Genomic DNA, 13864 nt, shown 5'->3' with positions numbered 1-13864 from the left:
TCACTCTGCTACCTACAGAAAGGCAAGAAGATAGAAAGAAGGAATTTTGGCTTGCCTTCTCCTGAGAAAATATGAAGAGAAGAAATATTTCTGAGAAGAGTGATATGGTGACAGCACACAGACAGAACCCCAAGCCCAGAATGTGGGAAGTTGCAATAGAAAAGATTGTGAGTATAGGACTTAATGCCTATCACTCGAGGGAACCAGTGGGGCCAAGCCACATCATCCTTGTGCATGTATAAACGTGCTCTTCACTACCTGTTTGTATATTGAATCAGGGATATGTCATCATGTTCAGAAAAATAATTATACTCTGAGTATTATGCTACTTAGAGTCACACTTTGCAAAAAGAACAGAGCAATGAAAGAGAAGTACAGAAGTACAGAAATACATTTGCAGATAGTACATGAGTTATGGCTACAACTGAGCCAAAAATTTCCAACACTAAGCCAAACAGCCGTTAAGTGAATTTTGTCCATTTTATGACCTTCTTTGCCACTGTTGTTAAGTGAATCACTGCAGTTGTTAAATTAGTAATACGGTTGTTAAGTGAATCTGACTTCGCCGTTGACTTTTCTTGCCAGAAGGTCATGAAAGATGACCACATGACCCCGGGACACCACAACAGTCATAAATACATGGCAGTTACTAAATGTCCAAATTTTGATCATGTGACCATAGGGATCTGCAACAGTCGTAAGTGTGAAAATTGGTCATAAGTCACTATGTTCAGTGCCACTGTAACTTCAAACAGCCACTATATGAATGGTTGTAAGTCAAGAACTACCTGTAATTATTTATTAGATTTTTCTTCTGCCTTTATTACTTTATAAGTAATTCAATGCTGCGAACATGAGAGGCATTGAATTTTAGCCACTCAGAAAGTTGAGAGTTCAATCCTAGGTAGCGGAAGATATTTCTCTCCTAGAGAATACACACACAAAATACCTGCTGCAAACTCCGCATGGCATCAGGAAGGGCATCCGGCCAATAAATGCCCAGCACCATCCAGTTGCCCTGACTTTACTCTGAATTAAGGGATTACAGGGTCATAAAAAGGGAGTTTTTAATGCAGCAAACATGCATAATACTCCTTACATTTTCCCCATAACAACAATCCTGTGTGGTGAATTAAGCTGAGAGAATGACTGACCCAAAGTTGCTCAACTGGCTTCATACCTAAGGCAGGACTAGAACTCACTGTCTCCTGGTTCCAAGACCACCACCTTAACCACTACATCAAACTGGCTCTCAGTGATAAATTATAGTTATTTCATTTAAATTTAAATATTTCATTGAACTTATTATAGCCACCCACTCCAACTGACTCTGGGCAATTTATATAATCCAAATTTTCCTAGTTTTTAAATAAAAAAAATAATTTAAAGATTATTATTTATGTATTTAATGTGGTTATTCTTTTGCCATGTTAGGAAATCAAATTCAGAACAAATGTAGAAGAGATTTTGGATCCTGTATCCACAGTTCTGGGGAAGCAAGAATATGATTCAATATACATACAAAAAAATAGAGATTCCTATGGTTATTAGAAAGGATCTAACCATGGAAATATAATGGCGTCAAGCAATTTCACAACAGTTCTCTATTGTACATGAAGCAAGACATACAATGTAATTTATAAAGCTCACCTTGAGGAAGGTGGGGTCTTGAACAGGCCACAGATTTTCCATGGACAATTCATCTAAATTACTCTTTGGGAATTGGCTTTGCTTTAGGAAGTCAATTTGTTGCTCTAATTCTTCCATCTCTTTTACAATTGGCTAAAACAAAATACCAGCAATTACTATGAGCTGTTTCAAGGTGGATAATGGAATATATATTCTAATAAACTGTTAATACTCACATTCAAATTCTAATTTCAAGTGGATATACATATACATATGAAAATATTTTCCTAGTGAATGGGAACACCGATTCATTTAATCCAACTACTTCAATAGTGATTCTTTGGCTTTCAGAAGATTGAAATAGTGAATATTTGTAGGGGGATTTGGTTTTCTTTATAAAAATTAATAGATAATATATTTTCTGCATTTTTGGCTATTTTCTGCTCTGCCATCATTTTTGGAACTGCCATCTTGAACATGGAGCAAAGTAAGGTAGTCCTCATTCAACAATTGGCTTTTGGGGGATTGTCTGTAGTTGTGACCACAATGAAAATGTAATTTTGTGATCAGTCCTCATACAAACCTTTGAAGGTTTGTAAAGCAAAGCAAAGCTGAAGTAAGGTCATAAACACAGCCATGGTTTGACTTAGTGATTGCTTAATCTAATGACCGAGTTGCCAATATGTATTGTGTGCGCTAAATATGGACTGCCTGTATTTAGGTAGAAGAAACAATAACTCACTGACTGAATTCATACAATACAGTACAACCTGGTTAAACAACTGATACGTTCTGCCATACTTTGGCGAGGTACATAGAGCAATCTTAGGAAAACAGTAAACTTGTTTTCCTAAAGCAGTAAAGCAGTAAAAAGATGTTGCTCTGCTTATAGGGAGAGCATGCAAATACATTCAAGTCGATTGTTATTGGAGCTTTATTATTATTTCTATTTGATTTTTGCATCATTTGGAAGCTTCTGAGAATTATTTTGAAATAGTCTAACTAAATTGCAGTAAGAAAGAAACAATCACGCTGCATGCACATTGTTAATATTATATCAATTATGCTCATTTCAATCAAATGCATAGATAATGTGTAAAAAATGATTTCCATCTGTGTGTCATTAAAAGATCCCTGGGCTTTAATCACTAGATTACTCAGTCAGTGATATTTGTACTGCTGTGCATGTGAGAAAAAAGGAATCAGATACAATTTTAAGTTGCTTTAATATATTCAGAGCATTCCAGATCATGGATGTTATGATTTGTGCTGTATGATATGTTATTAATTATTGCAGTTGACTACAAGTTAATTTAAAAAACAAGGTATTTCCATTGTCCTGTGCTTTAAATAATCAACCAAACCAGATGCATAAGATTCAAGAACTAGCTTCTCCCTGTGTTATGATCTTAATCAGAAAACAAATAATAATTGAAAATCAGAAGGTATTTTCCAAGAAGATTCACAAATAACCACTCAATCAAATTTGCTTTTACCTCAAGTAGAGTGTTCTGTTTCTCTATGAGTCTTTCTAGAACCTTCAGCTCTTTCAAAAGCTGTTTAGTTCTTTGGAATACTGAAAGAGGTTGCATTCTCATGTCAGTCAATCTCAATTTTGCTTTATAGGATTGCATTTCAGCCAGAGCCTTCTTCATGGGGCAGATGTGGGCCAATATAACCTAAAATAGAATGTATTAACAAGGAAGGGAAAGAAGTATGTAAGACTCAGCAGGCTTATAGCACTTTGGGAAGTTTAGATATTTATGTTCAAAATACTTCACATATTTGATCTCAGAAAATCTAGGACAGCATGATTTTCAAAATACCTCAGATGGAATCTAGAATTGCACCCATTGGTATTTCTCTCTCACTTTCCTCCCCACTTTCCTCCCATCTCCAAAATTAATTTCAGAAATAGCTTCCTGCTCATGGAAATGATGATCTCAATGTGTTGCTTTGAACCAGGAACATTAGTAACATAATCCAAGCACCTTTCTTCTTCCTCTCAGGAGAATTTGTTGGCTCAAATTCTGTAACACTAAACCATCTTCCCCACAATGTAAATGTCCTCTGAAATGAAAGAGCCTTGGGTCTTGGGTTAAAGCACATCTTGCTTTGTGCCTACTGAACTGCCCCAGTTCTTGATTGAACACCTAATGAACCACCATTTTCACTTGGCAGATGGGGGGCTATTTGGCAGCTACAGGTGGAAGGTTAATGGTAGAGATTTATGGTGATGAGCCATTCAGAGTTAAAAGGCAGTTTTTAAAAATATTATAGCACTGACATAAAAGAGCAGCAAAAAAGAAAAAAAAGAGAAAATTCTATCATTACATTTTCAAAAGTTTGGGACTACTTCAAGAATAACAATATTTAGAAATACATGGCTTCTAATCCAGCACTATACAGTATATATTACACTACAATTGTTCCTATGTCAACTTTTCCAGTTCCTTTTTAAAGTGAACTACCTTACCTTACAATGTTTAAGATGCTCCTTAGGAGAAAAATCAAATGTGTCTTCAGAGGGGGACAATATAGTCTTCATTTTTTCTATGTCCTTCCCCATTCTTTTCACTTCAGATTCAACAGCTTCAACATCCTACATTTTCAGAAACAATCATAGTACTTATTCTCTGCTGAAGTCTCTTAAATGCAAAACAAATGATGGATTCGCAGCAATATAAGACTCAGGAAGCCTTTATTTATATCCAAAAAGCCACACATCCCTTGAGTGTTACCTTATTAGGTAACCCATTTTTGGGTTACCCATTTTTCATCCATTTTTCTTGAATTCCCTCATTAAATCATGTGTCATTAAGCCCAACAAATATGATTCTCTATTTTTAATATTGAAAAAGTGACTAATATATTGGACGTTATGAGAGCCACAAGTCATCAAATTTGCTTCTGGCCCAAGCTAGAATTATATGAAGCCAAACAAGGTGATGCTGAATGAATTATGCCTTTGCTCTTATAACCAATAAAAGAATACCTTCACCCTTTATTTGCTGTTTTGTTGGTATTTCACTATTCTTTGGTCCCAAATGTTTCTGATATATATACCGAATTTAAATAATGTTATGTTGTTTTCTCTCCCAAGAACATACCTGAAATAAATGCACAACCTTTCTTGCCTACCACTGTCTCAATTTATCTCATCTTTCTCTGGTCTTTCTCTTGCCCCACTATAGTAAAATTGTCTGATCAAGGCCTGTCTGTTTTGTATTAAATAGTTGGCTAAATCATCAACATCGAGAACAGTATCTGAACCTTACTAAATCAAACAGAAATCATTTTATTGTTAGTTAATACACACTTACATCAGCCAAGTGCTGGATACATGGGAGAATTTCCATTATCTTTTGCTGTAAGGCTTTAATTTGCTCATTTACTTCTCTCAATTCCTGCACCGTACTGTCAGTTTCAATTAAAGGGGACAATTCTTTCAGTTCTGGGGAAATGGCACTAAGAATACTTTGCTTTTGTTCTGAATCTTCTAATGCCATCTGGAGAAGAAAAATTAGTATTATTTTTCTTTTTTAAAAAGCAAAGCCATTAAAATGCATAAAGGAAGTACACAAACCTAATATTCTGAATATTTCAGATGTGGTTTAATTTCAGTAATTCATTGACAACAGGAAAAATATAGTGAAACATATATTAATATTCAAGAAAAAATGGACATAAATAGGGGTATCCTGATAAATTTACACAGGAAACTTCCAGTTGGGTGGTGATATTTAAAGTAATTTCCTTGCCTGAACTCCCCTGGCATTTAATCACAAATTATGTACTGATTTCAAGCAAACACTACTTGTTTGCTTATTTACTACTTATGTACTTATTTCAAGCAAACACTACTTGTTGGTTTGCTGTTCGTTTTGGTTCTGAATTCTTCCTAATTAATCAATCAAGTCCAACATATGGAAATTAGTTTATTTGTTTAAAATATGTGCATTAATGAATTGGTTGGGAATATAAAGCCAGGTATCAATTAGCATAATACTATATTCCCAGCTATAAGATCTTCAATAAGATAATCATTTATCAATAATTATCCATTTATGGGGAACCAAACCCCTATGGATTCAATGAGGTTTTCTTCTGACCTTATATGCATAGAAATGCTGTCATCTGCAGTACCATCAATATTTCTATTAAAACTTCCAACACTGGAAGTTTTTAAGATGATGCTGGATAACCATTTGTCTGAAGTGGTGTAGGGTTTCCTGCCTAAGCAGGGGGTTGGATAGAAGACCTCCAAGGTCCCTTCCAACTTTGCTGTTCTATTCTATTCTATTCTATTCTATTCTATTCTGTTCTGTTCTGTTCTGTTCTGTTCTGTTCTATTCTATTCTATTCTATTCTATTCTATTCTATGTTATACAGGCACAGGTACACACTCACCTTATATTGAAGATGAGAGCATATGTAAAACATTTCCCCTCATATTGGCTTTCCCTCATTAAATCTTTTTCCAAGATTTTTAAAAACTTTCTTATTTAGCCTATTCCCTTGCTATTCCTTAGTTGTCTCTCACCAAAACGCTAACTAAATTGACCCTGTTTAGCTTCCTAATTTCAGGCTAGTTAGATGCAACTACTTAGCCTAGCATATGTACTGTACTGGTCATTATCAATGTAGCAACATGTTGACAAATACTCTCAAGGAGAAGCAACAAATTGCTCCCATCGTTTAGTTGCATATCCATTTACCTCAAGCGCACTGGCATGTTTATTCAAAGCTTTTGCAGAGTCGCTTTTCACTTCCTCTGTTAATAGGTGGCTGGTGTTTTCAAGCCAAACCTGAATGCTTTTCAGGAGCTCATCACATTCTTCCAACTTGCTAGCAGCCTTTAATATAAAATATCACATATTATTTTACACAAAATAATACACAGGTATCTGAAACATTGGCAAGTCATCCAGATTCCCAAGCAGATTTCCAGTCATGCAATAGAACCTTCTCATCATCTCCTCTGCAGCAATTTGTGGAGGAAGAAGGAGTGTAAAAAATGTTATCTACTGATTTTTTTAGTCAGTAGGTAAATATCATAGGATTATACTCATTGTAAGTCTTAATTGAATATTCTCAGGAGATAGCACAGCAGTTAAAAATTTAATTTTTAATTTCTGGTTTAAAATATAAGAAGGAACAATGGGCATATATTTGGAGAAAGTCTGGAAATAAAAGGAATAACAAGTTATTCAGGGAACAGACATTTCTGCCTTTCCTTTTACGTATATGATGTCTGTTTTTGTTATTATTTTCAGGAGCATATATTATTTTGTTATTATTTTCAGGAGCAACCTTCCTTCTTTAAAGGAAGAAATAAGAAATACTGTGAGATCTCAGTTGAGTATCTACCATAGTTTTGTAGATAATGCCATATACTCAGAATTTAGGGAACCACTCCACTTTGTGGAGCTCTATCAGGCCCTATGAAATTATATGCATGTAGAAATTCACCCTGTCGGCCACACTGACAGATGCATCCTTAAAATACGTGTCTGTAGTGCAATTGATAAAGCTGAGATCAATGCAGTCTGACTGGAGGGAATCCAGAAGCATCCAGATTTCAAATATAAATGACCTTTTCAGTCATCTTTTTACCCTGTTCAAGTCTGTAGTTCTACGTTCAGCATGCTGCGAAACGTGTTGGTATTGTTGCAGAGGTATCATCCAACGATCCATCAATTCTTGAGCCTGGTGGGGATCTTGCTCCACTATATCTTGAACCTCTGAATCCAGTTCATTCATTTTATAATGCCAAAGATCTAGCAAATCCCAGATTCTCTGCATGAAAGAGAACAAAACAATGAATGAGCAAGGGTTCAACTAGATGGCTGTTGCCTACTATAGGCATATATTTTTTCTATTTTAAAAATATCACTCTACTTCCACGTTTACACCTGGTTAAGGCAAGTATAGTTTAAACAAGTAGTTCTGAGGGCAGAATCAACATCGTTTGAGGGAAAGAAAGCTCATTGCTTCATCTGAAGCAAAGAAGTGGGATGTTACCTTCTGAATTTCTTTTGCTTTTGAAATGTTCTCGCTCTTTTGATGTAGCATATTTTTAACAGCTTGTAAGCCTTTGTTAATGTCTTCTATTTTTTTCTCTGTACTGTAATGAGGGGAATTTTTCAGGAATTCTGTGCTGACCTATCATAGTAAAGAGAAAAAGAAAGAAAAGTTCAGCCCTGGATGGGAAAAACAGAAAATAAACTTAAAAACTTAACTATCAGTTCTTTCAGATTATGAATAACTCCCCACTCTACTTTAATTATCCTTTCTATAGTTGAATTTTTAACATCTAGCTTAGGTCTGTACATTGCCCTAAGGTGTAATAAAATTATTTGATGTACGAAAAGTGTAAGAGCCAATGGTTCTCAGACCAGAGTTGGTAGTTATTTACACATTCAACTACCATTTACAATACCAGGCAAAAGAGGATATAATTTATGAGAAAGATTGGGAAAAAAGGCTTTGAGTCACTATGGGTATAAGAGAACCTTATTTTCACTGACAGGAGGTTGATTTGACTTCATTCCTATCCACAATAAAGATTCTTATTTAGCCAAAATCCTTGTAAGTTGTCTGCTCAGTCCCAATTTAGGAAGGTAGTCTAGTCTTCTAAAGTCAGGATTTACAAATGTGCTACAGTAAACCAACCATAGTATCTTATGGTTTACAGAATTATCTGAGGATTTCTTCAAATACTGCCTATCGGGTTAATGAAAGGGATAGTGAACAATAAAAATTAGATGGAATTTGTTAGCATGGAAAGCAAAACCCCAAACATAATTTTCTGGAGAATAAACAACAATTAACTAGAATAAATCTGGACTTTCAGCAGGAGTTTCCCTAAGTTTTACAATTAAGTAGGATGGTGCTACCTTTTCTTCCAGGTCATGTAACATTCCCTTGCAGTCTTCCAAATGCTCTTCAATACCAACTGGGACTATTCTATATATTTCAGTGAACTTTATTTGTAGGTTGTCCATGATTTGCTTCTTGCTATCAACTACTCTCTGAATCTCCTAAGAGGAAAAAAGAATTAGAAATTACTTCAAGATTGGGTGGAGGAAATAACTTCTCCCACTATATCTAAGGTACAAATAGATTTTTTTTTCATGAGAAAGCTTTGCAGAGCAAAACCTGAAAGATGCTTACTTTGTTTTATGTCATACTTTTCAATTTACTGAGACTACATTAAACCCAATATTTTTCACTGTATTGTCAGAGCTTATTGACAGATGAAATGCTAATGGAGACACAATGCTTGTTTGATTTAAGCTCCATAAAGAGCTTTTCAGAATCAGAACAACAACAAAAAAACCCTAAAAACAAAAGGTGACCAAAAGTACATTTGCTGGGCCATTTGTTTTGGTGTCATCTTAATGAAAATATCCAAACAAAACAGCTCCTTCCAGTTCTGCATGAAGGATATGATTTTCACAGGATAAAACAAACTTGACAGTTGTTAATATTTGTGGCCTAGAAACTCAATCTGGTCTACATCCTCTGGCATGAACAACCGTGAAATATATTTTGATGCCAAATAACTTGGATCTCTTGCTGAGAGATACATTTCATTTACAATTATTTGTTTTAATTCCAAGATATCAAAATATTGGATTTTGTTTCTTATTTCACAGTAAGAAAACAAATGTGAAAATAAAGAGTGTGTGTAAGAATGGCAAAGAAACAAAATTTGGCTAAATGTTGGAGGAAGTTTCTTAATAGGGAAAGGTGTTTGTGGAACAGATTACCTCTGTAAATAGTATTGTCTCATTGATTGGCTGGATAGCCAGCAGGAAAGATTCATTTATGGATTTCTGGACTATGCGAAGGTTTGGATTACACCACCTTCAAAAATCTGTTCCAAAGCTAGCATTCCCTGACTCTTTATATACCCTTTTCAATGCTCTTTCATGTATGGCTTATTTGGTCATCTAAATAAGCCATACATGAAAGCTTTCCAAATGGAAAGGAAAAGAAACTCTACAGCATTCCTTTTCTGGTTAGATGTGTATGGATGGGTACCATGTTTGTTAAGCAGTTAAATGTAGAAGGGAAAAAAGGACAACACAATTCTAATAATTATGACTTAGTATTGGAAGGGCCAGAGATCAATGATACACCACTTTGCAACTCAAGAAGTGGACACAAAGTATTTTATTTATCTAAAACCTATTAGTCTACTGTCTATAGAAGCAGCTTCTTACCAACCTCAAGTTTCAATGCCTTTTCATCAGGGGTTTCCAAATCTATGTCACAGAGTTGGGATATGATGCCCTGAAATGAAGTCTTCATAGCTTTCAGTTCTTCACTGCACTTGGTCTGGTATATCAGCTCGGACTGCACAGCCTCTTTTTCTGTTTGAGCCTTTTGACAGAGCCTGAAGAAATTCCATTAGAAATACTATTAAGAGGTAGAAGAAAATTACAGGTTCTGGTGTTTCGGAGGTCCTTGAAAACCTGGCTCTTTCCCCAGATTTTCAGCTTGGAAGGGTATAGCCCGTTTTTATGGTTTAGTGTGTTTGCATGCTTCCTAGTTTTTCCCTTTGCTTATTTTTTATTATTATTTTTATTGTGCTACAGTTTTTCTGTTTTCTTGTGAACAGCCCATAGTTGTTGGGAATCAAGAGATGTACAAATTTAATGAATGAGTTAGTGAATGAATGACCTGTTATGTCCAAATAAGGGACCAGAATTCACAGCAATTCTAAGACTTGTATCATTTCCCTTTCATTAACATGAATGGAATAAGCAAAAACAAAATTCAAGTGAAATACAAAGCAAAGTGGCAGGGGTTTAGAAAGTATCAGTACTAGCATCACATGAAATAACAATACAATAGTTAATAAAACAAATGCATTTAAAACTTGGGTGTAAACAGATATTAAAACAATCCTCCAGCACTGATCTTGGGAAGGCTTGGGTGAAGAAGTAAATCCTTGTTTTGTTTTGTTTACAAATACCACTCTCTGTCTGGAATTTATGCACATTTGCCAGATAATCTGGAGCTCAAACTTCAAATTAGTAAAGAAAAACTATCAGAATGTATTTTGAAACCAGAATTAAACATTGTACAAAATGTTGTATGACTTCACTCAGCAATAGTCCATTTTATACTTACTCTTCTGTTCGTTGCTGCATGTTTTGAATTTCACAGACAATAGGAAGGCTTTCCTTTCCAGACAAACTCACAGGGACACTCAGAATGTTCCTTAATCGGCAAAGTATTAAGCGTAGCAACAATTTCTCAGTATCCACATTTTCTATATAATTGCTTGCGGATTCCAGAAATTCTTCCAGTTCTTCTTTGGTTGCTTGCTGTTTGTCTTGGAGGCTCTCAGGCAGCTCTTCTTGAAGACTGTCTAGAATAATTGTTTCTCGTTCCAACTAGAAAGAAAATAAGCAAAAAAAGAGAAATATTGATGGGGGCGGAGAAATACATAGAAATACAAAGACATCTAAGTAGGTTGAAGTTGCACTTCTATGCACACTTATCTGGAAATAAATTCCTCTAAATATAGGAGGACTTATTTTTCTATAAATATTTGCAGTATTGCTCTTATCAATGTATCCATTTTATGTAAGAAATATAATGGCAAGGGCTTTAATATATTCCTTTTATTTAAAATAAGAGCATAAAAGTGGCAGCTGCAACTACAAGCTGCAAAATGAAATGCTTGAGCGTTTCAGCCACTTCATTCCAAATCACATTTAATCCTCAATACAAAGTACACCAATGTCTATTATCTACTGATAGCCACTGAACCTATAACCATTGAGCTTCACTGGATAACCCCAGATTCTAGTAAGAGAAGTTAACTTTTATATTTTCTCCACATCGTGCATGGCTTGCACAACTGTGTTCAACAAGGACCCATGTTGGTGCACTGGTTAGAATGTAGTATTGCAGGCTAACTGTACCCACAGTCAGGAGTTCGATCTTGACCAGCTCAAAGTTGACTCAGCTTTCATCCTTGGTAAAATGAGGACCCAGATTGTTGGGGGCAATATGCTGACATTTGTAAATGGCTCAGAGAGTGCTGTAAAGCACTATGAAGCAGTATATAAGTCTAAGTCTAAGGGGACTTATAATTATTCCTCCTAGTTGTGGTCCTCACAGTGTCCCTGCTGTCATGTGAATTGTGATTTGGGTTATTGCAAACAACTCTCATTACAATAATTGTGGCATCTTGTGGTCATGTGATCCCCATCTGCGACTTTCACTACCAAGTCCAACAAGCAAAGTCAATGGGGAACCCAGCAGGAGGTTGCAAATGGCAATCACATGATTGCAGAGTTCTGCAACTGCACAATATTTATTTAATCACAGCAACTGGAATGCTTAGTGATGAAGTTTTCAGTCCCAATTACATTGTTAAGTGAGGATTATCTGTATTACTACCCTTCTGCCCTTTATTCATTTTTATGTGACAAATTGGGCAGATTTATCTTTTTAAACCTGCCTGTAATTAAGACAATCAAACAAGTCCACATACAACTGAGCTTGAAAACATCAGTCAGGTGTTTCCCTATTACTTACTTCTTCACTGACAGATTTCCATTCTTGGTTCTGTTCTTCACATTTGCCCTCCCGTTCTTTTGCAATATTGAACAAATAGAGCCACTTCAGCCACAACATTGACACAATGGGTACAATCAACACTCCATCGTTTTCTTTGCACATGAAGCTTAGAGACTGTGCATCTCGCCTCAACTTCATTAGCTCCTCTTTGGTTGAAAGTAATTGGGACAACAGCATCTATAAAGGAGAGTATAAAGAGTAACGTATAAACAGTGAGTTTCAATCATTCAGTTGGGGAAAAGGCAGAATACAAAAACAAATTGCAACAATCAAGCCAAAGTATCTCAAGCACCCATAATAAGCAGCAAATCTGTATCTAAAATTGTACACTTCACAGCAAGGAAGGAGTCACCAAAAAGTCTGTTTCTTTGCAATCATCTGTTTCAGGTTTAATACAGATTTGCATCCATTACCCACATTTTGACCATAATGTCAGCTAACCTTTGAAGACTAACATTAATAACTATTTGGAATATAAATTACTATAATTGTTACAGCCTGTGTGAAGTGCATTGAATTTTCTATTGTAAACATGGTTCTGAAGACATATAAGTGATACATAAAGTATTAAATTATGGAAGTGATGGTGATGGTGATGGTGATGATGATGACCGCATTCTCACCTTGTTTTGTTCTGAATGCTCTAAAGATTCTTTGTAAGATACTGGAATGTAGTATAAACACTTCCAAAGCACTTTTTCTGCATTGTTAAGCTCAACACATATCCTCTCTTTGGAGTTTTTGAAACTGTGATATTTTTCCGTATACCTAAAGATGCAAGAGTATTTAAATAAAACTATTTAAATTGATCCAAATAATAGAATTATGCATTGTCAGCTTTCAACGCTTGGTAGAAATAAAACTATTATAAAGGAGAAAAATTGACAGATCTTGCCAATCATTTTACACACTGTTTAAACAGTACTTTACACAAGAATGCACAAGAATTGTGCAAACCCACTGTTTTAGGCTGGTGGGTTTTACTGAATCATGAGCAGCTAGGCAACATAGTAAAACTGTGACCAGCTGTGAATTCCTTTTTGCTCTGAAGCTAATAGCCCAGTCCATGATTTCTTGATTTTATCTCATCTCACTGCTCACTACAAATATATAATGTAATAAAAATTATGTACACCCTCCCCCCCCCCTGTTTGTTTGTTTGTTTTTGAGTAACCATGTCTTCAGTGCTCTAGCAAAAGAACCATTGGCTGGTTGGCTATCTGGAATTTTACTAAGGAGCACTATATTATAGCACTTTGTTGCAGCTCTCAAAGTTTTCAATAATATTAAAGAATCAATCTATATTTTAAAACCAAAAGTATACGTTATTCATGAATGAAAGATGTTGTTCCCTAGAAAGTATCATTTCAGGCTAGAGCAGCATAGATACTGTTCAGAGCCAGCTTTTCTACCTGGTTCACCTGAACACCCTAACCAAGAAGCTTATAGGGAGGTGATGTCCAGAAAACAGAAGGATAATCACCTTCTGGGTGAAAGGGAAGACAAGGCTTAAAAATAGGAGGCAATGAAAGGAGCAATGACAGGAAGATGACACTGCTATGTAGGAATTGTACATTGTTGTTATACTGCATATCTGTGTTTTCATTGTAAGACATGTTCAGCATTTCAG

The 13864-nt window shown here is 35.5% G+C and overlaps 1 protein-coding gene across 16 annotated transcripts in view; it reads right to left on the bottom strand.

Annotated features, from left to right (window-relative positions):
* The window catches only part of SYNE2 (spectrin repeat containing nuclear envelope protein 2), a 220818-nt gene that overhangs the window by 101360 nt on the left and 105594 nt on the right, over nucleotides 1–13864 (bottom strand). For all 16 annotated transcript variants that reach the window (XM_034433561.3, XM_034433565.3, XM_034433563.3 and 13 more), the window contains 12 exons: nucleotides 12858–13002; nucleotides 12193–12411; nucleotides 10774–11039; nucleotides 9865–10033; nucleotides 8529–8672; nucleotides 7654–7794; nucleotides 7246–7428; nucleotides 6348–6485; nucleotides 4953–5138; nucleotides 4106–4231; nucleotides 3126–3308; nucleotides 1651–1782 (listed from right to left, as the gene is read on the bottom strand). In XM_034433561.3, the coding sequence (XP_034289452.2) occupies nucleotides 1651–1782; nucleotides 3126–3308; nucleotides 4106–4231; nucleotides 4953–5138; nucleotides 6348–6485; nucleotides 7246–7428; nucleotides 7654–7794; nucleotides 8529–8672; nucleotides 9865–10033; nucleotides 10774–11039; nucleotides 12193–12411; nucleotides 12858–13002 (2032 nt within the window). The remainder of the gene's footprint in view (nucleotides 1–1650; nucleotides 1783–3125; nucleotides 3309–4105; nucleotides 4232–4952; nucleotides 5139–6347; nucleotides 6486–7245; nucleotides 7429–7653; nucleotides 7795–8528; nucleotides 8673–9864; nucleotides 10034–10773; nucleotides 11040–12192; nucleotides 12412–12857; nucleotides 13003–13864) is intronic.

Source organism: Pantherophis guttatus, chromosome 1 (assembly GCF_059756535.1).
Source record: "Pantherophis guttatus breed Tessera chromosome 1, ASM5975653v1, whole genome shotgun sequence".
NCBI lineage: Eukaryota > Metazoa > Chordata > Lepidosauria > Squamata > Colubridae > Pantherophis > Pantherophis guttatus.
The sequence above is the reverse complement of the archived record's forward strand: the minus strand, read 5'-3'. Positions and strand labels throughout refer to the sequence as shown.